At 38.7% G+C, this 25,841-nt stretch overlaps 1 protein-coding gene across 9 annotated transcripts in view; it reads right to left on the bottom strand.

Annotated features, from left to right (window-relative positions):
• kcnma1a (potassium large conductance calcium-activated channel, subfamily M, alpha member 1a) overlaps positions 1-25,841 on the bottom strand; it is a 140,379-nt gene that overhangs the window by 24,741 nt on the left and 89,797 nt on the right. For 3 of the 9 annotated variants that reach the window (XM_044372468.1, XM_044372469.1, XM_044372472.1), the window contains exons 10-20: positions 22,775-22,885; positions 22,533-22,638; positions 21,994-22,076; positions 21,823-21,892; positions 20,642-20,797; positions 20,023-20,132; positions 19,790-19,858; positions 14,522-14,608; positions 14,359-14,435; positions 12,961-12,969; positions 627-720 (exon numbers count right to left, since the gene is read on the bottom strand). In XM_044372468.1, coding sequence (XP_044228403.1) covers positions 627-720; positions 12,961-12,969; positions 14,359-14,435; positions 14,522-14,608; positions 19,790-19,858; positions 20,023-20,132; positions 20,642-20,797; positions 21,823-21,892; positions 21,994-22,076; positions 22,533-22,638; positions 22,775-22,885 — 972 coding nt within the window. Of the gene's footprint in view, positions 1-626; positions 721-2,578; positions 2,933-4,736; positions 4,818-9,206; positions 9,381-12,960; positions 12,970-14,358; positions 14,436-14,521; positions 14,609-19,789; positions 19,859-20,022; positions 20,133-20,641; positions 20,798-21,822; positions 21,893-21,993; positions 22,077-22,532; positions 22,639-22,774; positions 22,886-25,841 lie in introns of all 9 variants that reach the window. The other 6 variants (XM_044372471.1, XM_044372470.1, XM_044372473.1 and 3 more) reach the window with 3 other exon arrangements.

Below are 25,841 nucleotides of genomic sequence, written 5' to 3'. Positions count from 1 at the left end.
TTTCAAAATCAATTAACAGCAATTTAATTCCACAGGACAGGATAAAAGGAAGGTAATATTTGAATTCATATTTGATTGTGATGATACATCTTGCATATGGCCTTAAGTACCAGAAACAGTACTCACAGGGGTTCCCACAATAGAAGAGTAGCCTGAGGGCAAAGTAACCATGCAGGTCCCTCTGATTGGTTGCTGGTGTCATTAGTGTCAGCATTGTTTAAGGAGTACATGTGGACCAGACTGGAGGAGGTGACAGCTGGGACTTTAAAGCCAGAGGAGTTTTCAAAGGGCTCCTCACAGCCTCTTTTCATGACAGAAATATTATTTCAGCTCTGTCATTAACAGCTGACAGCATGCCATCCTAAACAGCCAGAGCCTAACGGGGCACTTCGCCTCTCTCTTTCTCTCACAGAGTTTCTTACCTCCTTCTTCTGCCACCCCTAATTTGCCCCCTCCCATCCATCCAAACTCCCACCATCTCGCCATCAGCAGCCTCTGAAGTATCTCTTCTCTCACGCATATCCCTCCATCCCTTCCTACCTCCCTCCCTCTCTTCCTCCCTGTATCTGACTTCCTCTCACTCCCTGTTTGAAGGCTGGAAGGAGAATAAAATCAGCATCTCTTACCTCATCATTTTGGGCGAGCAGTTAGGTGAGTTTCGCATCCCTCCGTTGCGCTGCTTTTTTTTGGGCGAGAGAGTTGATGGATGCTCGTCTTCGACTGCAAACACATGCGCAGAATGTCAGAATAGAGACAGATGGCTGGGAGAGTGTGCTGGACCTGACATGAAAAAAACTAGCCAACAATCAATTAATCATTGCAAACAAAAAAAATATGAACAGAAGAAAAGGAAAATTAATAATTCAGTGTCAAATTGAGAAAATATAGAGAAAGCATTAGTAATGGACAAAGGTAAATCTGAGAAAGGCAGGAGAAAACCACGGAGAAAAACCAATTTATGACCTGGAAATTTTCACAGAAGGCTCACATCCCAAAAACCCCCATATTTGGCTCTTCTAAGGTGCACTTTTTCAGGGCCTTCAGTAATACATTACTGCATCTGTTCAGTACACCCGGTAAATTGCGCAGGTGGTTGGACCTCTAGCAGTTTGCATCAGAGTGACCATGCTTACCTACACCATTAATTGCCATGTGATGGTACAGACTGTCATTGTCAGTGGGGCACGGGCAAAAGCAATGACAATGGTTATGGAGATGGATCTTGAGTGGGTAGTTTTGTTTGTTTGTTTTTTTATGAAAAAAATATCTGAACCCCAGGCCATTATTCCAGTTCTACCCAAAGCGCAGAATGGCTCTTCTACAGGTCTACCTCCATGCCAAGAGAACACTTAGCAGTCGTCACACATCATGAAGAACAGGGTACACTAACAAGGTATGAATTAGTGAGCTATGCATACCAAAAGCAGCAAGTGAATGCACATAATCCTCCAGTAGGAGAAGGTCAGGACTAGCCTTAAAACTTAATAAATGACTGAAAATAAATGATTAATGTAAGATTAAATATTCCATTTTTGTGTTTGAGACTTTGGTGTTAAGCGTTTGTAGGGATGCTGGGCCACTGCCACAATGTTTTGGGTTTTTTTTTAAGTTGATTTTGATCTGATTTAAGTTCAGTTTCCTGTCAATCATAGTTTGCTGTGTTGCAAAATAGAAAAAAAAAACTCTACTTTTCAAACTTTGCTACAGTCCCAGACAGAGAGGACAAGAAAGAGCAGCCAGAGTGAGGCCAGGCCCAGCCGTCTGAAGATTTCAGTCAAGCTAACAGTAGTCTGATCTTCACTACTGTCTGTGAGTTTCAAGAGCTTTCAGACAGGCACCCAGATACTCTTATCCACTCTGCACTCTCCCAGCGCAAATGCCAAGTGCACGTCACTTCAAACCCGTATTAGTCCTTTAGTTAGAAATCAATAACACAGCATGATATTAGTGCAAATCAATGTGCACGCCGCAAGCCGTGACTATTCCAAGCATGTGGAATTTCATTATTGTCTGAGCACCCATTCTAGGCTGTCACCTAATTCTGCTAATAAAAGATAAGAAATATGACTTTGCCTTCTAATAAAATGTCAATCTCTGACATTTCCTTTATGCAATTGGGCATTCGGAATAGCTAATATCACAAGCACTTTCCACTTTACAAATAATTCTCTCTCTAATGTACTATCTTTGAAAATACCACATCTAATAATATGTATTGCTAACCATACTGTTTGACAGAATGACTGTTTGACATTATTTGCTTAAAAACTGTATTTCAGTTCCCAAAGCTCAGTCTCCTCCGAGCAAAGAGCTCACAACTCCTGCAACATTATTGAAAATAATTACTGATAAGCAACACTTTTTTGTCAAATTTAAATTCACGTTTTAGCGCTACTTAGTTTGAAAGTCACCCAGACAGTAGCAGCCACTGCACTATCAGGCATATTCGTGCAAAGCGGTCGTGGCATCAACAGCAGCAGCTCCAGCAGAGTGAACCGTCATGCAGCAAACAGCACAAATGAAGGGGCGGTACAGGCAGGGTTGCTGACTGATGCATCCCGCTAAGGGGGCAACCTACAGTTCCTACTGTGACTGAGGAGCATGGAATTACTGGGGTGGTATCGGTATTTCACCGGCAGACTGCGGGCCCGGTTCAGCCGACTCTCAGCCAGGGATCTGGCCACCGTGCCTCCTGGGCCTGAGATACTGAAGCGCAGTTTCGAGGGGTCAGCCCCAGGCCCCGGCCCCTTGAGGAGCAGGCTTCCTTTACGGTTATTAACAAGGGGGATGTTGATAGGGCCAGGGCTGACCAGGGGGTCCTGGTTGGGGTGCAGGGTGTTGGGTAGGAATGCATTTGAGGTGATGGAGGTGGAGGTGGAGCCAGTGGTTTTAACTGATCGCTTTTGAAAAGACGGTCTAACTTCATCCTTTACTGTCAAACAATGGAGAATAAAAAGTGTGAGAAAGCCTGTATTAATGTTCATAAATTAGTTAGTAATTAAATTATATTGTTAAACAGTAAAATAATTAACTAGTCTTATATTTTCCTATATTTGTTTTAAATTATATAATTGTTTTAGTAGAGATTTCAGGGAAAATTACATAAAATAAAATTAATAATCTTACTGTAGAATGTTAACAAGCTAATAGGTAAGACAGAAAAACATGCATTCATTTAAAATAAATATGTGATAAAGATCATGGACTGTTTTTGTAAAATAGGTTACAATTTTTCTTTGTGGGGCATTCATTTCACTTTTGATCGGGTTACTCCCAAAAGCCAAAAAATAATTTATCATTTTTCAAAAACTAGTGTTGAAACTTAATTTGTATTTAACTTCTTCCATCTTGGCATGCGCTCTAACTGAAGTGTTCACAGCGACATTTACTTTGCATTTGTGACAAACATGAATTAATTAGTAGCCCTTCAGTTTTATTTCTCGGGTTGTGCTACACTTTCTGGTACAACAAAGCAGAGACACGGCTTGGCTACAGCCAGTCAAATCTTATCAAATATTGTGTCATTTCAAGCATGTGTAGCACAGTACTTTCATTTCAACAAATATAAAATTATAACTAATAATTTATAATATTACTAATTTAAAAACTGTAATCATTAAACATGTAAAAGGCATCATTTTGGATTATGTATAGAAATGTGTGTTTGAATTCCAGACCAAAAATGCAGTCATCCTTTTCTCTAACTCTGCATTAAAATGCTGATTTTTATTTAACTTTGACAGCAATCACAGTATTTCCTGTGACAACCTGCTGTGTTCAATGTGAGGATAAATACTCTGTTCATGTTCAAATGCACGTATACCTTCACCCAGTTCCACCAAACACACACACACACACACACACACACACACACACACACACACAATCCGACTAAGGCTACAGAGTCAAACCATATGTTTGTATGTATCGAAGGGGTAATGGCACTCTGCAGGAAGACAAGAGAGGGAGATGAGTCAAATATCTGGTTGCAAAGTTGACTGGGAGAGGAGGAGCCCTTTTCCTCCCTTTGGTAGAAGGGTGGATGGTTGGTTGTTTGGAGGAGAGAGCATGCTTGGGTGGCCCTGGGCAATAAACAGACGTTTATCCCAGCCGTCAGCTGCCTCCTTGATTTACGGGGCGCCACCGATAGCTCCTGGATTCATCTGGCCCTTGTCAAACACGTGCAGCGTTAGAGAGCGCTCACCCGCCCTGGCAGGTCCACTGTGCATTCTGAACAACCCAGACGGCAACTGTCCCTTCCTGAAATGCTAATCACATGACGGTACTGTCCTGCATGCAAGTCTTATCAGATCGCCGTGACCCAATGTAAACTGGATGATGAGGCAAAGGAATAACAAGTAAAAATGTTTACTTTTGTGTGTGAGCTAAGCTGGCTTTGCCTTTACCGTGTTTGCTGCATGAGCAAGCTTTGCTCTTCATCTGCATTGCAGTCGCATGAAATAGTTTTTTTAGGCCATGCATTGTTGTATTGTTACAGTTAAATGTAAAAAAAAAAAAAACAACAACTGATTTTATGATTATTGCAATTCCTTTTTAGTTTTGCTAAAGAGGCAGCCAGTATTTCAAAGGGGAAACAAAAAATATCTTCAATATCAATATGGTTATAAGAACAAATACCGTACATTAAATAAAAATATAAATGTAAAATGTTAGTATTTCAAAACTAAAATTTATTCTTAACAAGTAGTAACAATTATAATTTACCAGAGATTTACCTAAATTGCAATCAGCTTTGAATCGAACGCCAGCCTCTTTTTGACTTCCACTGTTCCCTGGTGTTGTAGTGCCATCTGCTGCTACATGCAGCACAATACAAAAAGAATAGTTCATGGAACTACAAGGGATTATCAAACACAAAAGAATTTCTTATACATTATAAATACCAGGAACTATTTACTTGTGGAGTTTTAAATATGCAATTTACTGTCAATAAATTTTGAAATTAGTTAATGATAGGTTAGTTAAAAAAAACAGTCTGAGTTAAACAATTTAACACTGGTTAAACGATGGGTTTATGTACTTTCACATTTTGTCTCAGTATAAGACACAAGACAACAGCAGTATATTCTAAAGGAATAATGGACAAGGAAGCAAATACTTAAGCAAAGCATCAGTACTTATCATGTTACATGACATACTAGTGAGGGGTCTGCAGTCTAAACACAGAGCTGGAGCAGAATGGAGAAGGACAGAGAAACACACTTACGTGATCTGACATATCCATTATACTTATATTTGGCTGAGGAGAATGCAAAGACAAGTGGCAGGTCACACAGAGGAGAAATGATGTAATGAAACGGACACATTAGGATATAGAGACATCAACATAAGAGCGGTGTATGGAAATTAAATCAAATGTAACTACAATGAAGTACTATCAGTGAAAGGTACGAGTACATTAACCAAAAAATTAAGGCCACAAATAATGAAAATAATGGAAGAAAAAACCCTAATCGTGGTGAATATTAAAGTAAGGCATGATGGCACACAAAAAGGCAGATGGGTGAATGAAATGAACTGTCCATTCTCAGAGTGAGCCATGCTTTTAGGAAAGTGTACTAAACCTTTAATGAGATGTAATGGCAGTCTAATGGTTGAAGTTATTTTATTTTTTGTAATATTCCTCATTTAGATAGTCATTAAACACTGGCTTTTTTTAAAATTCCATTTAAATGTGATGAACATTGTCAGGTCTATGGACAGAACAAATATAGCCACCATGGGAAACACAGACAGCAACTACATACAGTACTCTACTGCATGTAGAGATCCAAAACACAGACAGCAGACACTCGCTACTCAAAACAGCAACACTGACAGAGCACAAATGCAACGAGTCTTGATCTTTACATGCAGTCCAGATAGCACAAATGCATCATTTTTAAAAATGGGAATTTTTAAACATGGGTTTAACACTACACTTTTAAAGGTCTCCACTTGTGCCAGTACTATTAATTGGGGATTAATTTTATACGACCTTGACTGAAGAGGCACTGAAGACTGGAACCAATAGAAGTACTGGCATAGTGAGCACTTGAACTGAGCTCTGAGCTGCTGACACTCCCCACTCTTTCCCCGAGTCTCTTCCAGCAGTAAAGGTCACAATGAGAGCCCAGGGCTGGCCTATGACACAGATCCTCAAACAGCGACCCACAGTGGCCCTGGCATCTGTCTCTAGCAATCTGCCTGCACCACAGAGGCGGCAGACTAACTGGCTAGCATCTGGGGCGTAGCGAGGCGGCATAGGACAGAGGGTAGGAGGGGGGACCGAGCCTGCCTGGTGGACAGGAGCTGTCAGGGCAAGTTTGGTGATGGACCAGCAGGGCTGGGAAAATGAAAATGCAAACATAATTTCCGTGTCAGGATAGATAAGGTCCCCAGCAATGAGATGCAGATGCACACACATGCACAGACACAGAGAGGGATGTGCATGTCGTTACACACACAAGATGTGCACATGCGCTCACACATGGCCCAGAAGGTTGTGGATTAGCCTCAGATCCAGCCAAAAGCATCTACCAAGCCCTCAGTCCCCAACCTTTGTCCATAGCCCAGCTTTAAAAGCTTCAGCCTCTTCATTATATCAACCCCCGTCACATCTCAAGCTCCTCTCACTGACTGACACTGGCCCACTGTGATGATGGTCAGGTCAAAAAGAAAGACCATAAATACATAGACCTATAAACTTCCAAGTTAGCTGCAAGTCATAATAAGTTTTAAAGTAATATTTGAAAACTTAAATTGTTGAAGACAAGAATCCGTATACACAACCATACAAGGGGGAACTACAGTATATTTATATTGTACCCTTGCCCATCAACACACAATTTGTGCTTGGAACTGCTCTCCTTTGCTCTCTTGTGTCCAATGTTTATACCTCTCTATCTAAAAATGTTATTCCCTCCAACTCAAGTTAACGTCACATCTCATTTTCATTCCAATATCCAATAAATTGTTTGAACTGCAGGATTTCTATATGTATAAATTCTAGTAACAGAAAACAGAATTTATTCAGTTGACTAATTTGTCCAGAGACTGCTGTTTGTGCAGTTTTTTTTCCGCATAAGTCACTTGCATGAGCACATATTAAAAATGACTATTATTTAAAATATTGTGTCATTAAAGCAACACAGAGGTTAATTCCATTAAAGAGGTGCCTGTGTCACACTGTGTGGTCTGAATGAGACTTGCATCAGACCAAAGGGTGCATTAAATGAAAGAGTCCTATCAAATAAATCAGTTATCCAAGTAAGGATAGAGAAATCTGGTTCAGATGTACAAGAGCATGAAGTCATCATGGATAAAGATGTCTTATCCTCTCAGTCTGGCGGGGAAAAAATGAAAAGGAAATGGAGAGAGGAAATCCAGCAATCCCTAACTGACAGAGCCCAATGCACTCCTTCACTAAACTCACTTTGTTCAGACAAAGTCAGAGTTAAAAAGGGAAAGAAATCTCAGACAGAGGAGGCTTTCCTGAAATCCTACAGGGGGTTGAGGGAGAAGTGAGATCAGTAACCATGTAATGGCCAGTAATTGGTACCGAGGGATATCAGCGCAGGCCGAACTACAAGAGGCCAAGCCAAACTCATCATGGCATGTTTGACACTAATCTAGGCTGAGTCGGCAGACGGTGGGAGAATGTTGAGAAGGAAATCAGATCTGTATGTCTGAACCCAAGGCTTTGATAGCTGGGCCTACTGCTGCCATGTCTAATTGAAAGACAATTTAGTATTTCCCATCCACTCAAAAGGAAAATGGAAAGGAAGGGGAATCTTCCAGAAGCCTTAACAATCTTACCTTTTCTTTATCAAGCCAACATCATTTTTTTGCATTCTCCATTTGTGTTTTTTTTCTCCTCTACTCTCCTCTCTCCTTTAACCTAATCTATTTTCTTGTCCTCTTTCCTGATATACAAAACCTCTCTCTCCCCCTCTCCTTCCTCCCAATTGCCCTTCCTTCTCCTAGTGTATCTGCTATAGACTGTTAAATACTCATATGCGCTACTGTAGACAATTTAAAACAACTGCAATCTGCACAACAAGCTGAGTAATGTACAATTTGAGACATGTATATAATCACTAAATGTGCATGGAAAATTGTAGAAAATAAATGTAATTATGGGCCAAATTGTGAGTGTTTCCTTTTTAATAATTGCATAAATGAATTTTTTGAGATATTAATAGTTCCTTGTCATCTATCATTGACTGATGGCACCAATAAAAACATGTTTTAATATCTGTGCAGTGTTCCTCATTTACAAGGGATGGCAAGGCTGGAAGAAATCTTCAAAACACCATTTCAGGTGTAATTTATCTTCTTGCAAATCACTTTGTAATTTCTGGCTTTGATAATTGCAACATAAATAAACTTTAGTGCTATTTTTCCCCACGGACACTCAGTAAGGTTAAGTAGTTACGCCAAAAGTAAAAGAAAATGTGAAACAAAAACAAAGCTTAAACTGAGAAACGTACAAACTGAAAACAGTGTTAACTCAGAGATTCCCCAAAAAATGTACGGGGCCATGAAAGTAAACAGACATACTTGAACAAACAACATCATTAAATTGCAGTATAAAACCTGTGGAATAAAATAACATATTCCATCTTTGGATATACAGACATCTTACCTTAAACAGTTAAAACCACATCAAACACCAACCCTCCAGTGATACTATCACACAACTGCATGACTGATGCAGCATGCGGTAGCCAACACCTACAGTACTGTACAGTACAGCAGCACCACAGAGCCACACCACCACTAACCCACCACATATATTACACTCATGAAGTAAAAAAAATAGTAATGATTAATAACAAAAAATACAGAAGAAAGTCCTGCTACAAATAAAAGTTATTTTTATAGATAGATAGATAGATAGATAGATAGATAGATAGATAGATAGATAGATAGATAGATAGATAGATAGATAGATAGATAGATAGATAGATAGATAGAAAATTAAAGAAACAAAAACAATAAATTATTAATTAAACAATAATAAAATGTTCATAACCAAAAAATTAATGAAATAAATTCATGAAACATGGAGTCACGGTAAACAGATCACAACACATAGACAACACTACAGATACACATATACACGTACGGTACCTCTGCATGGTACAATACACAGAGCACACACCACAGACATGTAACAGCATGTGTTGGGCGGTGTAACTTACAGGCACGTAAAGTGGTTGCGCAATCATGAACAGAGACAGAGGAAAGTGGGTAGGCCCTCTGAAGGGTGTCCATGTTACTATGTACACTGCCTGACATGCAAGAGCAGTCTTGCTCTGAATGGCCGCAATCAAAACAACATGCCAGTTTCATTCGTTTGTAGACGGACATCTTGGCTACAGTCATGTTTTGGGATGAAAGGAGAGGAAAAGCAGCAGGTTAATGGCAAGAGGAGAAATATTCATCCAGGGGAAGTCGGAAGGTAACTTCATAAGATTGTGCAAAGCCTTAGCCACCTGCTCCCACAGACTTGAGCCCCAATTTCAATAAATAGACTCAGAGCACCGAGACTTATTTAAGAAAATGACTTTTACCTCAACAAGTCGTCCAATTAATTTCTTTTTTTTAAATTTCTTTGTCTGTGAAAGTGTTACTAAAATTTTGACACATTATCATTACAATATCAATAATAATATTTAATATAATAATCCTATGTCAGCGCATTATTTCTCATTCATATTGACATCAGTCTCGAGAGGTCAAGCTGTGTGCTAAGGCTGTCAACAGGTCAAAAGGCAAAACTATAACAGTGGGAAAGAGGGGTGAGGAGGAAGGGGAGAGGGGAGGGAGGCATTCAGGGAAGAGAGGCATGAGCAATGTCTTCAGCAGCAAACCTCATACAATGTTTCATACATTTGTACATCCTCTATCCATTTGGCTAAAGGAGTGGATCACGTACCTGTATCCCATCATGCAGCTGTAGCGGCTCTGTCCAAGGCATCACACTATTCTAGTGGCTAGACTGGCCAATTCATGCTATATTCAAACTTAAACTTTCACTGCTCCGCTCCCCAAGGGACGCTTCATTCTAATGTGCATGTGTGCAGAAATGGTGTGACCTGATAAAGGATACATACCGTGTATTCTACTGTATATCCATAATGCATGCAAAACTATTTGTATTTGTATATAATTTTTATGTGATTTTGTGTCAATTCAAAGTGAGACTAACTTTTGAAAGAAGGCATTCTACCTCTTACGAAAGTTTATCTAATGTATTTATGCTTGTTTGTATCAGGAAAAGTTTTATTTTGATTTGCTGATTTTCATCTTTAACTCATATTCTAGTAAAAATTACTGGCTGGACCATTACATATACTAACATCTTTTCTTATTGTCTTATTGTCCCCATACAATAAAATCAGATGATAAAATTTAACAAATTGAATCAGATTGATCAGAATAAAAGGGAAATAAATTTCAGCATTTGATTAAGACTAAGAGAGCTACATTGTTTGTTTGGATGCCAAATCTCTTATGCACTGTAGGATCTCATACACTAGGAGCTCAGGGTTTGCAGGGGACCTTTGTTAACAATTTCACATAAATTAGGCTACATCATCACTGTTGCTGTTTTTTTACAAGAATCAATTCAACACAAATGCCATAAAGTCTGTTATATCAAAGAATTTCATTGATGTTTCTGTTCAGTAATCGTCCTTGTCGAAAATTGGCAATTTGGAGACTAGATACCCTTGCTCATATGAGACTGAAAGTAAAAGTAATATTACACAACATGGAGCTCCTTAACTACTACTAAGCCTGCAGCCAAAATACTGTTAAGCATCCCTTCTCTCTTTATGTGAGTGTGGGTTTGTGTGTGTGTGTGTGTGTGTGTGTGAAGCCCTGAACCCCAAGGGAAGTGGGAGTGAAAGTCCCCAGAGTAGCATCTCTAGATTGCTGTGACTCTGGGCAGAAACAGTCCCTGGTCCCCATTCTCTCATTGCCGAGGTGCAAACAGACAGCAGACTAATACTGTCTGGCACCTTTACAGAGACACTTTCAGCATCTTTGACTCTGAGTCACATCGGAAAATAAGATCCTGGATGAAGTAATATGTTTCAGCTTCTGGCTAAGGAAAGAATGGGAAACGCAGATCATAACCTGTGGGATGAAGGCATCAGGGACTGTTGTATCCTGTGGCATGCACATATGCTTTATGAGCATTTAATAAGCATGCAGAAGATGTATTTTTGTTCTCAGCAACAAGGGGACGTACAGAGATAACTGTTCACAGTAATGAAACAGTTCTGGGGGCATGGCAGACAAGAGAAGCAAGGCTATCGGGTCATGCTGGAATTTCTTGACTTCAGAGTTCTTGCTTGGGCATTCGGACCACAGTATATGTATGTTACAATGTGGATTATTGACACATGGGAGGGGGAGCAATGGAGAACACAAGACGCACACACATTGACAATGTTTTTGACTTCTGACTTCACAAATACCCAGATTCTGGCCTAGGATTGAAGGTGTCCATTTCAGGGCATTCCTATTTGTAGATTCAACATGATGGCTGCCCTGATAATCATCTCCTGTACTCCACCATGGCACAACATATTCAAACAGAAGCTATCAGGGCGCTATGTTGAATAAGGATGTCCCAAAGAAAGCACCATTCTCATATATCCCCCCTAAAGCGTCCTTCTTCAGCAAGAGTGCAAGGAAAAATTTTAGTGTTGGCTCAAGAGTCAACTTTTGAGCAATAACAAACACTGTGCAGTAGCCTTTCACAGTGGAGGAACAGAGGCGTGCAAAGACAAATGCAATTTTTCTTGGAAAGGCAGACTGTGCACAAACACACGCCCATTAAGGAATGCAAAATTATGAAACTAACTCAGGATGATAAATTTGTCAAATCGTATAGTCATTTTTTTGATTAGATTTATTATCCCACTACACAGAAACACACACATTTGGTCCTTGCATTTTTGCTGAACAGGTTTCAGGGGAGTTGAGTTTCCTCTACAGACATCACAATTTAAATATCGGTTTATTGGACATGACTCTGGCATGGCACCACCATCTAGTGGCAAAATAATGCAATGACAATTAATACTCTGTATTGCTATTGGACTTTTCACCCAGTGCAGTGAGTAAACAAAAGGGCCCAACTACTGTCCAGATCTGAAATGCACAATACTGGTGCAGTGACATTTCAATTCTGAAAGGAACTGATGATCTCTGAAACCTCAGCCCGAGCTGGACGAAGACCCAGAGTTTAGAGAGGGGCTGAGATCACAGGGGAAGTGGGGCAAAGGGGGAGACCAGATTGTTTTGATTGTGTTTTGGCAACCTAGCTCGCTAGGATTTGAAGAACTTCCCACAAGGACATTTTCTGCTCTCTGAAAGCCCAGTCACACACAAAACTTCCTTTGACAGAAAGCAGATTTAAACCTCAGTGGTTCTTGTTAATTTTCTTCCCCTTGTGTTAGCTCTTCTAAATCTATGATTACTGTATGACAACTCAGATTTTCATTGCATTTCTTCTGTACTTTCTTGGAGCATGACACTATAAGGGGGTTAATCATGGGTAATGACATAAGACTTGCAGCAGAACGGCTTCCAAAAGCCAAATATGAGTTGGTATGATGATCAAATAGTGAGGAAAAACTGCAGAGCTCATCGGCCACATCCGATTAAGTCACACTTTATTTTAATTGTCATTTCCAACTTGTCCAAGCATCAGCTGACTGGGCCAAGGGATGAGAAGCCCTGATGCTGGTGTGAGTTAGATTTCTGCTGTTTTGGTTTTGGTCTGGTCTGAGCACAGTGTAGAAATGAGAGGCGAGGAGAGGGATGCAAAAGCTACACTGGTACATGCAACATAGATACAGTATACTATTTGCTGAAGAGGAAAAAAAAAACACTTGCACTGCACTCTGGGTAATAGGACACCCATTTTCTTTTACTCACAATAAATCACTACCAGTGAGTAGTTAAAATAAAGTGGTGTTTTCCAATGGCAGCAGGGAAGGAAATACATCAAAAAGTGTGTCACTGGTCATAAAGAAACATGGGAAAAACAACAGAAGAGAACAAAACATGATAGAACAGAACATACTGTCGGACAGACTTCCATTGCAGTAATGGAACTGTCATCTTTCTAAAGGCAACTCTCTTGTTGACAGTGACTGTAATATGATAAAACATTACGCCATGTTCATCACTGAGGTTTGAGACATAAAGATATTAAGAAAGCAAACATAAGTAAACAAAATGAAACTAGAGTGTGAAAGGCTTGTTGATTCTATTGAGCTGACAGAGCCGAAAAATTGTCAGAATAATTGAGATGACACAGACAAAAGAAGGAAATGGTGGGTATCTATTTTAAAACCCAGCTTTGTCTGTAACAAGCTGCTTACTATAATTGTGTCTGACCTTTAGTGGAAATATGGGGTATTCACCTGAATTATTTACCCACTGGCTAACATGTCCTGACAAGTGACTACTGTACATAGGTCAGATAATATGCATGTGCTGTTCCTGTCTTAATGGTAATGTTATGTCTGCATACAAAAAGGAAAAATATATCTATTTGACAGGGAAATCTTACTGGTCTATTGTGAAAAGTTTAACAATCAACAGCACATCATATCTAGGTGCTGGACTTGTGACTATTCATGATGTGTGTGTGTGTGTGTGTGTGTGTGTGTGTGTGTGTGTGTGTGTGTGTGTGTGTGTGTGTGTGTGTATATTCATGTGATCTTAAAATGACTGAGCTCAATGCTCTCATCATTTTCATATAAAAAGAACAAAATACCAAAAATGCAAACAGTGTGCATTTTTGTAAATAATGTCTTCAAACGTCCAGAACATATTAGGATATTAGGATTTATAGTATGTTAATTTTCTGCCTGTACTGCTTAATACAATTTCAATTCTATCTACTACCTCTCTCACTCATTTCTACTCCTATATAATTCATTCATTCTCAGTTTGGATACATAAAGGAGTGATGCAATGGTTAAACCAAAAATAAAAACACAATCAAAGATGACAACACCTAAAATTATACTAGGGAAAAAAACAAAATCAGATATTGACTGATGATCATACCATACTGGATGTTCAAATGGGACCCATATTAAACACTTTTCTACAGTATAATGGTGTGACAACATATATTACCTTTAAAAACAGAGTGCCACAGTACAGAGGGACAATGACACAATGAGAGGTATAATATTAGTGTACAAACTAAGAGTAAAACTTTAAGTATCATGAGACAGACAGACAGACAGACCCACGGGTAGGTTTAGGAGTGGAAGGAAGGGAAGGAGGGGTGTGGAGAGACAAGGTACAGCTACTCACGTCGTTTGCATCCGCACTTCTTGATCCGTTTGGGGTCTGTGATGTCATCATGACAAGCTTTGCAGTAGAAAAAAGCTCTAAAAGAGATGCAACATAAATATTTATCACTTAAAGTAATTTAACAAGCCCACATTAGAGAATTAGGGATTTTTTTTATGATTACCTCTTTACTTCTTTGGCATCACTGGCGATAAAGAATCCCAGTGTTCCCTCCTGCATCTTGACATGGTTGCCCGGGTTGATGAGGATGCTGGGTAATCAGAGAAATAGACACATCACGCTCATTAACTTCTGGACAACACTCAACTCATGCACACAACATGCTAATCAAGAGGAATGGTACACACACACTTGAAGAAAGCTTTAGTCGGACCTGGACTGTGCTTATCTGGAATGGGTTTTTGCATCATTCTCAATCTCAACACATCATCCCCGCTCAAGGTTTGAGAGTTTGGTTTGTTTTCCTGTGTTAGACTTTTTGTATGTTATCATAAACAGTAGTCAGTATGTTACTCACACGGATGGACAGAATGTACAACAATATGATCGCACATTGAATTTTAATTCTTTTCTTTACAGAATGGTATTGGATTGCCCCAGGGTGAGAAGCTGGACAGAGAGAAGGGACAAGGGCAGAAAGAATTAAAATTATGGCCATGGAGTGGTTTTAGTCTCAGCACTCAGATACAGTCATCTAGTCAAAACAAATGTTATGATGGCTGTAGTACAGAGAATGTACAGTAAGTGTTGCTACCTGGGTTAGTATTTGACAGTGGGATGCAAGGGAATGAACAGCTCTTTTTTTGTGTGGATACAAGGGTGATTCTAGTTAGTGACTCTATTATTCAACAGCCACATTAAGACATTACAAAGTCAGCCTGCTATCACCTGAAGACTATATCAAGGATTAAAGGACTTATGTCTCAGCAGGATTTGGAAAAACTTGTCCATGCGTTTATCTTTAGTAGACGCGACTACTGTAATGGTGTTTTAACAGGTCTCTGTAAAACGTTGATCAGACAACTGCAGCTGATTCAGAACGCTGCTGCTTGAGTCCTCACTATAACTAAAAAAGTGTATCATATCACTCCAGTTCTCAGATCTTTACACTGGCCTTCTGTCTGTTAACAAATTGATTTTAAAATACTACTGTTGATTTATGAAGCACTGAATGGTTTCGGGCCAAAATACATTTCTGATCTGCTGCTATGTTATGAACCATCCAGACCTCTCAGGTCATCTGGGACTGGTCTGCTTTCTGTTCCCAGAGTCAAAACCAAACATGGAGAGGCAGCATTCAGTTTTTATACTCCACATATCTGGAACAAACGGCCAGAAAACTGCAGGTCTGCTGCAACTCTTTGTTCTTTTAAATCAAGGCTGAAGACTTCTGTTTGCCACTGCCTTTTATTAAATCAAATCTGAGGCTTTTGATTAATATCTTATATTGCACTGTAACTTTTATTCTTTTTTTATCTGTCTTATTCTATTTTAGCTTACTTTTATTTCCAATTTAACACTTTTTAATTGTATTTAAATGTCTTTTTATATTGCTTTGTGTTGCTTTTACATTCTGTCTTGAGGCCTTTTATGTTTTATGTAAAGCACTTTTAATTGCCTTGTTGATGAAATGTGTTATACAAATAAACTCGCCTTGCCTTGCCTTGCCTAGGAAACTAACATTGGTAGAATAAAGACTAGAGGTGGATTAAGTCCGCTAAAAAGTCAGTAGAGACACTGCCCCATTGAATTATAATGGGGAAATAATTAGAATACATGTCCAGCAGGATCAGTATTGACTTAAATTTTTACATACCACATTTAAAGACTCAACTGTTATCAAAATATACTAATTAAAATATAAAAGGCATGCTGGATAACAGCTGCACTTAATGTAACTAGATATACTTCTCATACCCTTTGTCTTATGAGTGGGACTCATATAATTTAATACCCTAAGCACTTAAAGCAACTGGCTGTATCATTCCCCATTAATTAGACTGAGACAAAGAATAGACACTACACACACATACTGTATGCTCACACACACGCACACACACCCTGGTCATTAATGGTTACCTGTGGGCAACAATCATCAATGATGTGAGTGTGAACTAAGAAATCAAAACACTGAATCCACAAACCTCTAAAAAGTCACACTCCTATAAAATTTGAGCCCAGATGAAAGATGATGAACTTTAGATTCTGCTATCCACATTTATAAATTTTCATTTGACAATAATACTCATCATATGGCTCACAAGAACATCTTGGGGCAATGTCTTTCTTACTAATTTAATTTAATTCAAATCTTTTGATTAACCATGAGAGACTTATATGTTCTCTTTATTCTTAGGCTGAGGACAGAAGTGAAAGTAGGACATCTAAGAAAACATACATCATAGTACATCTTTCCTCTGGGCTCTGGAAAAGGTCACACTGGAGTAAATAAACAAAAATATTAAGGGAGCAATTGAATCCATTTACATATCGGACTGCAATCAAATTGCATCAGTCATGCAGATCAGATTTTTCTTTCCACACTGCAAGAAGTAAAATAGCATCTAACATTCACTCAGATTGAATGGCCCCCAGAGTAGAAAACAGGCATTACACCTGGCATGCTGTTTAGTGAAAATAAATTACAGAAACAGTTCAAATCAAGACAGTTCCACAAACATTGCTGCCCAAATCTGAGATTTTCCAGGTGTATCTATCCGAGACACTTTTCTTCAGTTGGGTGCAAACTGGTGAATAGAAGCTTAAAAAGCATCAAAACCTCATATTGTGAGCAACAAGGCAAGCATCAAACACCTTATGTGATAGTGTCATAGCATGCAGTAACCAAACAGCATGAAGAAGACAATAACAGAAAGGCATAGCCACTGCAGTACAGGTATAGGGACAGGTACGTAGATGCAGACGGTTGCAGTAACTTCTGTGCAGTTGGATTGTTTCTCAAACACCAAACTGACAGGAAGTGACCTCACTTAAGAACATCTACTCGAGAGACGCACGAGCATGACTGCACATGGTGGCTGAGACACACACAAATGCACACGCGTACACACATTCACACACAAACTCTCAAGGTAATCCCACACACAAGCACACACACACACACACACACACACACACACACACACACACACACATGCACATATGGATATACATTTAGCATTGAAAACATGAGAGGGTGATGGAATGCAAAAGTGAAATGTGGGGCATTTGTGAACATTGTTGGCTATTAAAATTTCAGTCTGGATAAACTTAATGCTATCCAAATTCAACAATTCCATGCCTTTCCTAATGTGTGAAATAATAAAAAAAGAAAATCAATGAGGTGCTGCTGGTGTAGTAAAACCATGAAGAAAAAGACATGCTATTATATCAACCACTGCCTACGGCAATGGCAGATAATCAGTGAATTTATTTCAAGATTAAATCCAAACTGTAGAACAACAGATTATCAGTGTTATCATAACCATATCTGAGGTCTAAGATATGTGTATACAAACTCCTCACTGATTCTGAATCAAAGAACCATGAAGCACTGTTCTGGCAATGATTCAAAAACATCAAGAGTGAAATAATTAGCTTGACAAAGTTAACATACAGCTGGGTAACAACTGAGCGACACTGAAAGGGAACTGAAAGTGAGAGAAATTAACTAAGCAAAGGACTGGTAAAGGACAAAACTGAAAAGATCAAATAAGAGGTAGATATGAAGAGGGTGAGCGTTTGGCCTTGGTACACCGACAACAGCAAAGACAAGGAAACAGCACTCCTACAAACATGTCCAATTTATCTATTCTCTCTCTGCCTGCAAAGAAGTTAGTGCATTAAGCACAAGGGACACCATAAAAAAAGAGTTAGAAAAAGAGGCCTGTGAGATAGTATTTGGAAAAATATCCTTGGGGAAACTCCCAAAGTCAGAAGCTTTAAAGTGGTGGAGATTGGGTGGAACTTTGGAAGTAAGATAAGGTAGAGGGCATACCGCTTTCGGCTTCTGCAAACAACAAGAAAAAATCTCAAATCAAACAGTTATCATGAACATAAAAGAAAAGGAGAATATCACCAACTGTTGCCAATGTTTGTAAGCCTGTATGTAAGAGTTAACACAATATATGGCAGTATCGGTTAAATCATTCTTGTCCAATGTTGAGGTCTAAAAAGTACTGTGTCTACAATAAAAAAAAATCTTAAGTTTCATTAACAGTTGTTATCCTTTGGCAAGTGCATACTGTAAATGGCACAAAAAATGGTGGCTATATATTTTCTAGAAGAGGTGGAAGTATGCTGGAAATTATTGTATAGCATTTCCAGCTACACTTATCAAAAATCACTATAAAATTATCCTCAAAAAAGTCTCATTTATAACTAAACTACCTTGAAAGAAGGGCATAAAACAAAGATAAGCGAACTCAGATAAATCCTAGTATAAGATAACAAAACTTCTTTATATTTAACTAAATGATTACTAAGTTAAGGTTCAGCTTGTGATGTCAAAAATGGCCATTTGTGAAAACTTAATTTACCATGAAAACTTGTCAGTACACAAAAACATCTGACACAGGTGAATGGGGAAGGGTGGGTGGGATTTGGCAATTGAGATTACTGAAAAAATAGCACTTTATGTAGTTATTGGTGATAAGACATTGATGTAGAGTTAGTGGTTATCATACAGACTGAACAGGGAGACAGTAGAATCAAGTTACACATGACATGGAATTCAAATGTGTAAAGTAAAAGTATCTCTGAATCCACAGTACACTGTAATTGAAATGAGATAGAAGAGGGCTGTAAATGTTATGTTGTTACAGCTCAGTCACCTGTCTGAAACCAAATTTAAATCAAAGCCAGACTATTTACATTTATTCCTGTATACCTGAAAAGTTTGATTATGTATATTGTAGCTAACTCCACCAAGGACATACAGTATTCTCAGTCACATTTATTTGTTTACCAGATAGGAGAATATCTCAAAAAAAGCTGTTAACAGAATTTAATAAAAGGAATGAGTGATTAGTTTACGGTGCAGATCCATACATTTTTCAACAATAAACATTTCTTAACATTTTCCATTATTGAAACAATAATCAAGATGACTGTACAGCCTTGGCAGAGGTCCCTGTGAGTGCTTTCCAATTGTGTGCAGTGATGCTTACTGTCATCACGTAAGGTACTGTGTATCTAGTATTTTAGAAACAAATTGAACTTAAGCATATACTCATGTTGTTGTGTTGTCATTAAAACATCCACCAACTTAATATCATCAAATGTGATGTAATATCAACTGTGATAAAAAGCTGCAAAGAGTATTTGGGAGAAAATATAAGATGTCTTATTCGAAGATCGACTTAAAGCAAGTCACATAGTAGTTACCCAAGCTGTACCTGATGTTACTGGAGGAAAGATCCGATATACAAACCTGCTCTCTCTCTGCTCAGACTTGTATTCGATGGCAATAAGCAACAGCTTCAGCTTCACGTAACACAGCCTGTAAAACATGTGCACTCATTAGAGGAGAGCAGTATATACAGCAGATGACTGTTGTTTTCTAACACCTTTGAAATTCACATCCTTTTTTCGCCTTTATGTCAGAATTGTTAGCTACCTACCACTGACAGTGGGCTTGCTGAGTGGGGAAAGAGTGGTACTTACTCACAGACAGTGGGGAAGGAGAGGCCCACAAAGGCACTGGACAAATACTCTGTGTACATCTCATTAGCCACTCCTTCAAGGTAATACTTCTGCCATGTGTCCTCCTCAATCTGACAAAAAACAAGAACAGAAATGTCACGTGACGATTAAAAAAAAAAAAAAAAAAAAAAAAGGAAGAAAAAAGCAACACTGTTTTCCCTCCAATAGTGGCCCAATGTGGTCTGCAGATGTTCCGCCGCACATCAGCCTGGTCATTATATGCTGATCCATCATCTTAATGACATGAGAACAGTTCTTTGATAGAGGCAAGCACCTCTTAAATTTTGAGCCACAGAAACACTGAACAGATTCCATATGAAATGTCACAGTAAAATATGATGTGCCAGGATGTCTGAAAACACTCTAATGGAAGTCCTTCTCTGGACAAAGATGTCAAGATTTCCTGGGAAATGTACTGCATTTGATAGATCTACTCCATCTGTCACTAGAGAACCTACTGTATCCACTTATGGTAACCTCACCTCCAATCTCACGATAAATCATTTCATTTACCAAAATGCACTGTCTGTTCAAAATGAGTGACTGAGACAAGGCAAATTAATCTTGTCCTCTGCGTTACCTCAATGAAGGACCTCATGGAGAAGAGGTTGGCCAGCATGGTTGACAGGCCCTGGGCCAGACAGCTCTGGGCAATGAAGCCTGCCTTCAACTCTGCCAGGCAGATAGCATCGTCACCCTCCTTCCAGTTCCAGCTCGGAATGTTCAGCAGATGTGCCTTCATCACATGACACGGAGAGACGAGGTTACAAGACACAGAAAACTACACAAAAGATTTATATTTCTTAAACAAATAGTTAGACATTTTAGGAAATACATTATTCACTTTCTGGCGGAGAATTGGTGTTAGATGAGAAGATTAATTCCGGTCTCATGTGTGTATGGTAAATATGAAGCTAGAGTTAGCTTAGCTTAGCAGAAAGTCTAGACACAGGGAAACAGCTAGCCTGGCTCTGTATTAACAGCACCTTTAAAGCTCTCTAATTAACACTTTATATCTCATTTGTTAAATACATACAAAAATCAGAAGCATAAAGATGACAATTCACTGATTTACGGTGGTTTATGTGTAGGTCTAACTCTAAGTTGAACTTGACCAGTAACTTAGGCTGTGTACCAAATCACTCCCTCTTTATCTTTATATAGTGCACTACATTTATCCTTTGCCATTTTATTTGAGTGTCTGAGTGCTGAGTGTGTAAATGTATCCACTATATAGTGCACTCAAAAAAACAAAAATAGTGTCCATGACATGTACAACTTTCTGCTAACAATCCCACAATGAGAAAATTGCCATTGCGCAACTCTATAGCTGATGGTGATGATGCAAAATTATGATGAATGAGTGTCCGAAATCTGGATTTGCTGTTCACAATTGAGTAAACTATTTAGTGTTTATTATATACGGAGTAGTGAATGAGTGACTCCGATTGTTGCCTGGCAGCTGCTCAAAACCAAGACATTGCCCAACACATAACCCCCGCATAAAACTGTGAATTAAGGTTTTTTTCATACTTCAGGGTTTTGACGTTCTTACACTTCAAATTACCAAATGATGAAACCTATTCATGTATCACATGTATAGCTCTTACACAGACAGGGTTGCTGATTAACCCTTGTCATAACCTTTCGATCTGGTGAGGGAGGATGGAGAGTCAAGGTAAAATGAGGATATCTTTACTATCACACAGCACCAAACTGTTCAGTATATACTGTAACTTTGTCCCACCTAAAACATCTCACCTTATTGTGGTATTGTAGCATCTGTGTGATTATTCTGATCTTGGGATGGTAGTTCTTGATTGAGATGACCCTAGAAGAAGGAAAAACAGGCACCAGACATATTGAACAACAAAAAGATAACAGCTGATCTAGTCAGTTTCAACTGATCTCAAAGTCCAGAGGATATGGTACCTCATGATGTTGGAGGCATCTTCAGCATCAGGATCTGGACAGTATTTATTGGCAAGGATTAAGCAGGCATCTGCTGACTCGATCTATGTGTGACGGAATGAAACAAATATGTTAACATTATTGTACATGTCAGTATTTATTAATGAGCACCGAGTGCTTCAAACAAATTATGTCTGTCTTTCTCTCATAAAATCTTTTGACAAATCAGTTCAGTTTAATTCTGGCCAGTGCCAATACAATTTGTTATACTGCTGATCAAACTGCAAAGATTTTATCATTATTTTTCACTTTCTCTCTTCTGACTGTCTGTTTTGTTTAAGAATTTAAAAAATAACTGAAATGGATATTCATATTTTGTCATCCTGCACTGTTTTCCTCTATTTTTCATTTTTTATTATATTCTATAAACTGTATAACCTCAAAATGACTGATTTACTAAATGGAATTTTGCTCTTAATCTGTCAATTTTAATCAACAGTTAAATTTAACATCTGTTGCCTATAATTTTATCTCTCCAAGAGTCCTGTCACTGACTGTACCTTCACTCGGGCCAGATCGTGAGGGTTGAGAACAGATCCCTGGTAGAACTCTACTTGGGTAAAATGCCGTTTGAACAAGGCTTCCAGCTCAAGATTAGGGGAAATACTAGCACACACAGAGAAAAGGGGAGAGGGGTTAATACATATACAAATACCTTGTGTATACAGGACGACTGTGCATTGTTTCAAGCATTGTGTTCAGTGCTAACCTACACGTGGTGAGGAGGAAAAAGTTAACTTACTTATGGAGAAAAACAATTTCTACATTGACATCATCCCTGTCCTTGTGTAGGAAGTCTTTGAGGAAGTTGGAGACACTTTCGAGGGTAATATGACCACAGACCACAATATGCCTGGAAGGGGGGAAGAAATCATCTTGAGTGGGCAACAGAAATCACTACAGACACTGGCATGTTTCCCAATGATAATCAGTGAAACCAAAGCACACCAACATTTAACTCAAATGTAGAATGAAAAAAAATCTATATACATGTCAAGAAATGTCTTTTCAAAGCAAACACATAACTGAATTATATCTTTTTTGCCATAAAAGTGAATATTTTCCCCCATGTAATGAAAGTGGTTAAATTCTGCACGACAAGTGCAATCAAACACTCAACTCTGAACCACTTTAGAAAATCTAAGATATAATCACACAGCCCACAGTGGTTGGAGTGTCATCCGTTCTCAATATAAAAACTGTCCCTTCGGCCAAACCACCCTTTTGTGAGTTGAATGGATGTTGACAAAGACATGTACATCAATATGCTCATGCTTTTATACAGAACATTACTGAAAACTTTCAAAGTGATTTGGAGGACTGGGGTTGACACAAATTCTAAACAGGACCTCAGAGTATTTGACAGGTCCCTGGCAAGATTCAGTAGTGCATTACAGCAGAGGGATCTGTCAGACGGTGCACAGAGCTGATTACAGCAGTGAGGAATTGGGAGGTTAGATTGGAATGATTTTTGAGTTGAGGTTGTGTCCCTGTTTGTACTCTGACTGCACTGTAAGGCTAGAATGATAAAGTTCAAGGGTCAGTTCCAGTTGCACAGCATGAACTGATGTGAGAGTAATTTTGGGCAGTTTAGATGATCTCTATCTAAGTCTTATTAAAGTCTTGACTTGCAACAAATGTGGCGCTTCTGTAAATATCAAATGTAAGTGTCCCAGAACGGAGAGAAATCATCATCATCAATTCCTGCATCATGTATCATTCATTGTTGAAAAAAAAAACAAGCATTGTTTAAAGGGTTTTTAAGGGAGTTTTTTCCTTATTCGAATCGAGGGTCTAAATACACATAAAAATTTACTTGACTTCACTTGACATTGTTAATGAAAATATTATTCTTGCTCAATTTATTTTCTTTACAATTTATGTTAATGTTTTATGTTATCTTACTGCTTTAATGTTATTGTAGCACTGTTATGAGTCCTTTTAATAAAAAAAGTTGTAGTAGACGTTGCTGTTGTTAAAAACACTTGCAAAGTAATACTAATAACACTGTAAGTATCAGTATTCAACCATGATATGCTATTTCATCAAACTAATCTAGTGGATTTAAGACACTTTATATGCTTCATTTGCACTGTGGTAAGTTGAGCCACCCTTCTGTACTTAAATGTAAATGTCACCAAGTCCTTCTGCCAAACCCCTAAATGAGAAATCCAAACATGCTCAATAGAATCCAGCTCTATATTGACATGGATTAGTGTGGACACTCGGCAGACACCCTAATTACCCTATGGAGACCTGTAAGGCAATCTGTGTAATGACAATGGCCTTATCCACTACTTAGCAGGATGTGCCAGGAGACAATTGAACCACTTTAGTTTTGAGTGCCTGGGTACTGGACATCTTTGTACTTAAGACTATGCGTATAAGGTTACACTTTCCTAAAATTAAAAATAACACTGTGGTCATATTTGTTCACTGTTCAAGTTCTTATCATCACACTAGATTTGTTATGACAGGTTTCCTTCAATCCATTATCATGCTCTTATACACAAGAAGGAAGCTCTGGCTAACACATTAACCTTTAACAGTCGACATCTAAAATTGTATATAACATTACTGAAATCTGACTCGATTTGGCAGGTATGAAGGAAATAGAAATCTTTATTGATGTTAGACGAGAGCCATAGTCCAGATCACTGAGTGTTCTGCTATCCTGAACCAGATGGACCGGGTGGGGCTGAACTGAAGTGGACTTGGCAAATTGATGTGACAGACATATGGAGGGAATGGTGGTTCCTAGATGTTGCAGGACATAATGGTCTTCACAGATGTCGCCTCTGTCCTTTAAAGGAATCTAATCAGCAGCCGTGATGGCATGGTTGGCCAGAGTTGAGCAAAGGGCCGTGTGGTCTTACAAGCTGATGAGCTGAGATGTCTGTGGGCAGCCAGTGGTATTTGGCACAAGATGTCTCTCATTTCAATAGTTGAAAAACATCAGTCATGTTTTCCTATTCCCAGTATCCAGATGCCCTTATCCAAGGGTAGAGGGAATATACAGATTTATGTGCTGTAATTTTTGGTTTGTGTGGGTTCAACTGTAGGTTAAGAATCTCACACACACTAAAGCCCAAATCTGAAGGTGTAAATGCATGTACACAGGTAAACACATACACTCACACAGGTACACATGAGGCACAGTCTTTCACTCTGAATAGGTGATTTATGCAAAGCAAAACTTTCTTCCTCAAACTATGTTTCTGCCCCTTGAGTTTCAGTGTTTGAGTTGGATCTACGGTTGAGATATTATGCTTCAATTAATAGACATCATTAAGGTTGGCCTGCCTCTACTAAATTTTTCCTCTCTTGGGGTGCCAATAGTGGCATTAAATTCAATACTGAGATCACTGGCTAGTAAAATAGGAAATAGGGACAGGATATTGTAGATAATTCAACCATTTATAATTGCCTCATGAAGAAAATACAACCCCTCTGGTTAACCTGATTATACAGTTCAGCTCAAACTATAGACATAACTCAAAACTCAAGTGAAAACAAAAAAAAAATAATGCAATCCAAGGGCACAGATTTTTACTAGAAAATATACATCTATCAAGAAAATTAAAAGTGTGGCACACAATCACATTAAATGCAAAAGGGGTATTACATAGCGTGCACACAAAACATGCAGTCAGGGAACATCCCAGGATGTCATTAGGGATGCACTGAATACAAAATGGACAAACAGAGAGCTCAAACATCAGCAACAGAGGTCACTCACTTGGTACTGCTCTAATCCTTAGGTCAGTGATGAAACTTACTGCAAGAGTCATCATCAAAACGTTGCAATT

Source organism: Thunnus albacares, chromosome 14 (assembly GCF_914725855.1).
Source record: "Thunnus albacares chromosome 14, fThuAlb1.1, whole genome shotgun sequence".
In the NCBI taxonomy this organism is placed as follows: Eukaryota; Metazoa; Chordata; class Actinopteri; order Scombriformes; family Scombridae; genus Thunnus; species Thunnus albacares.
The sequence above is the reverse complement of the archived record's forward strand: the minus strand, read 5'-3'. Positions and strand labels throughout refer to the sequence as shown.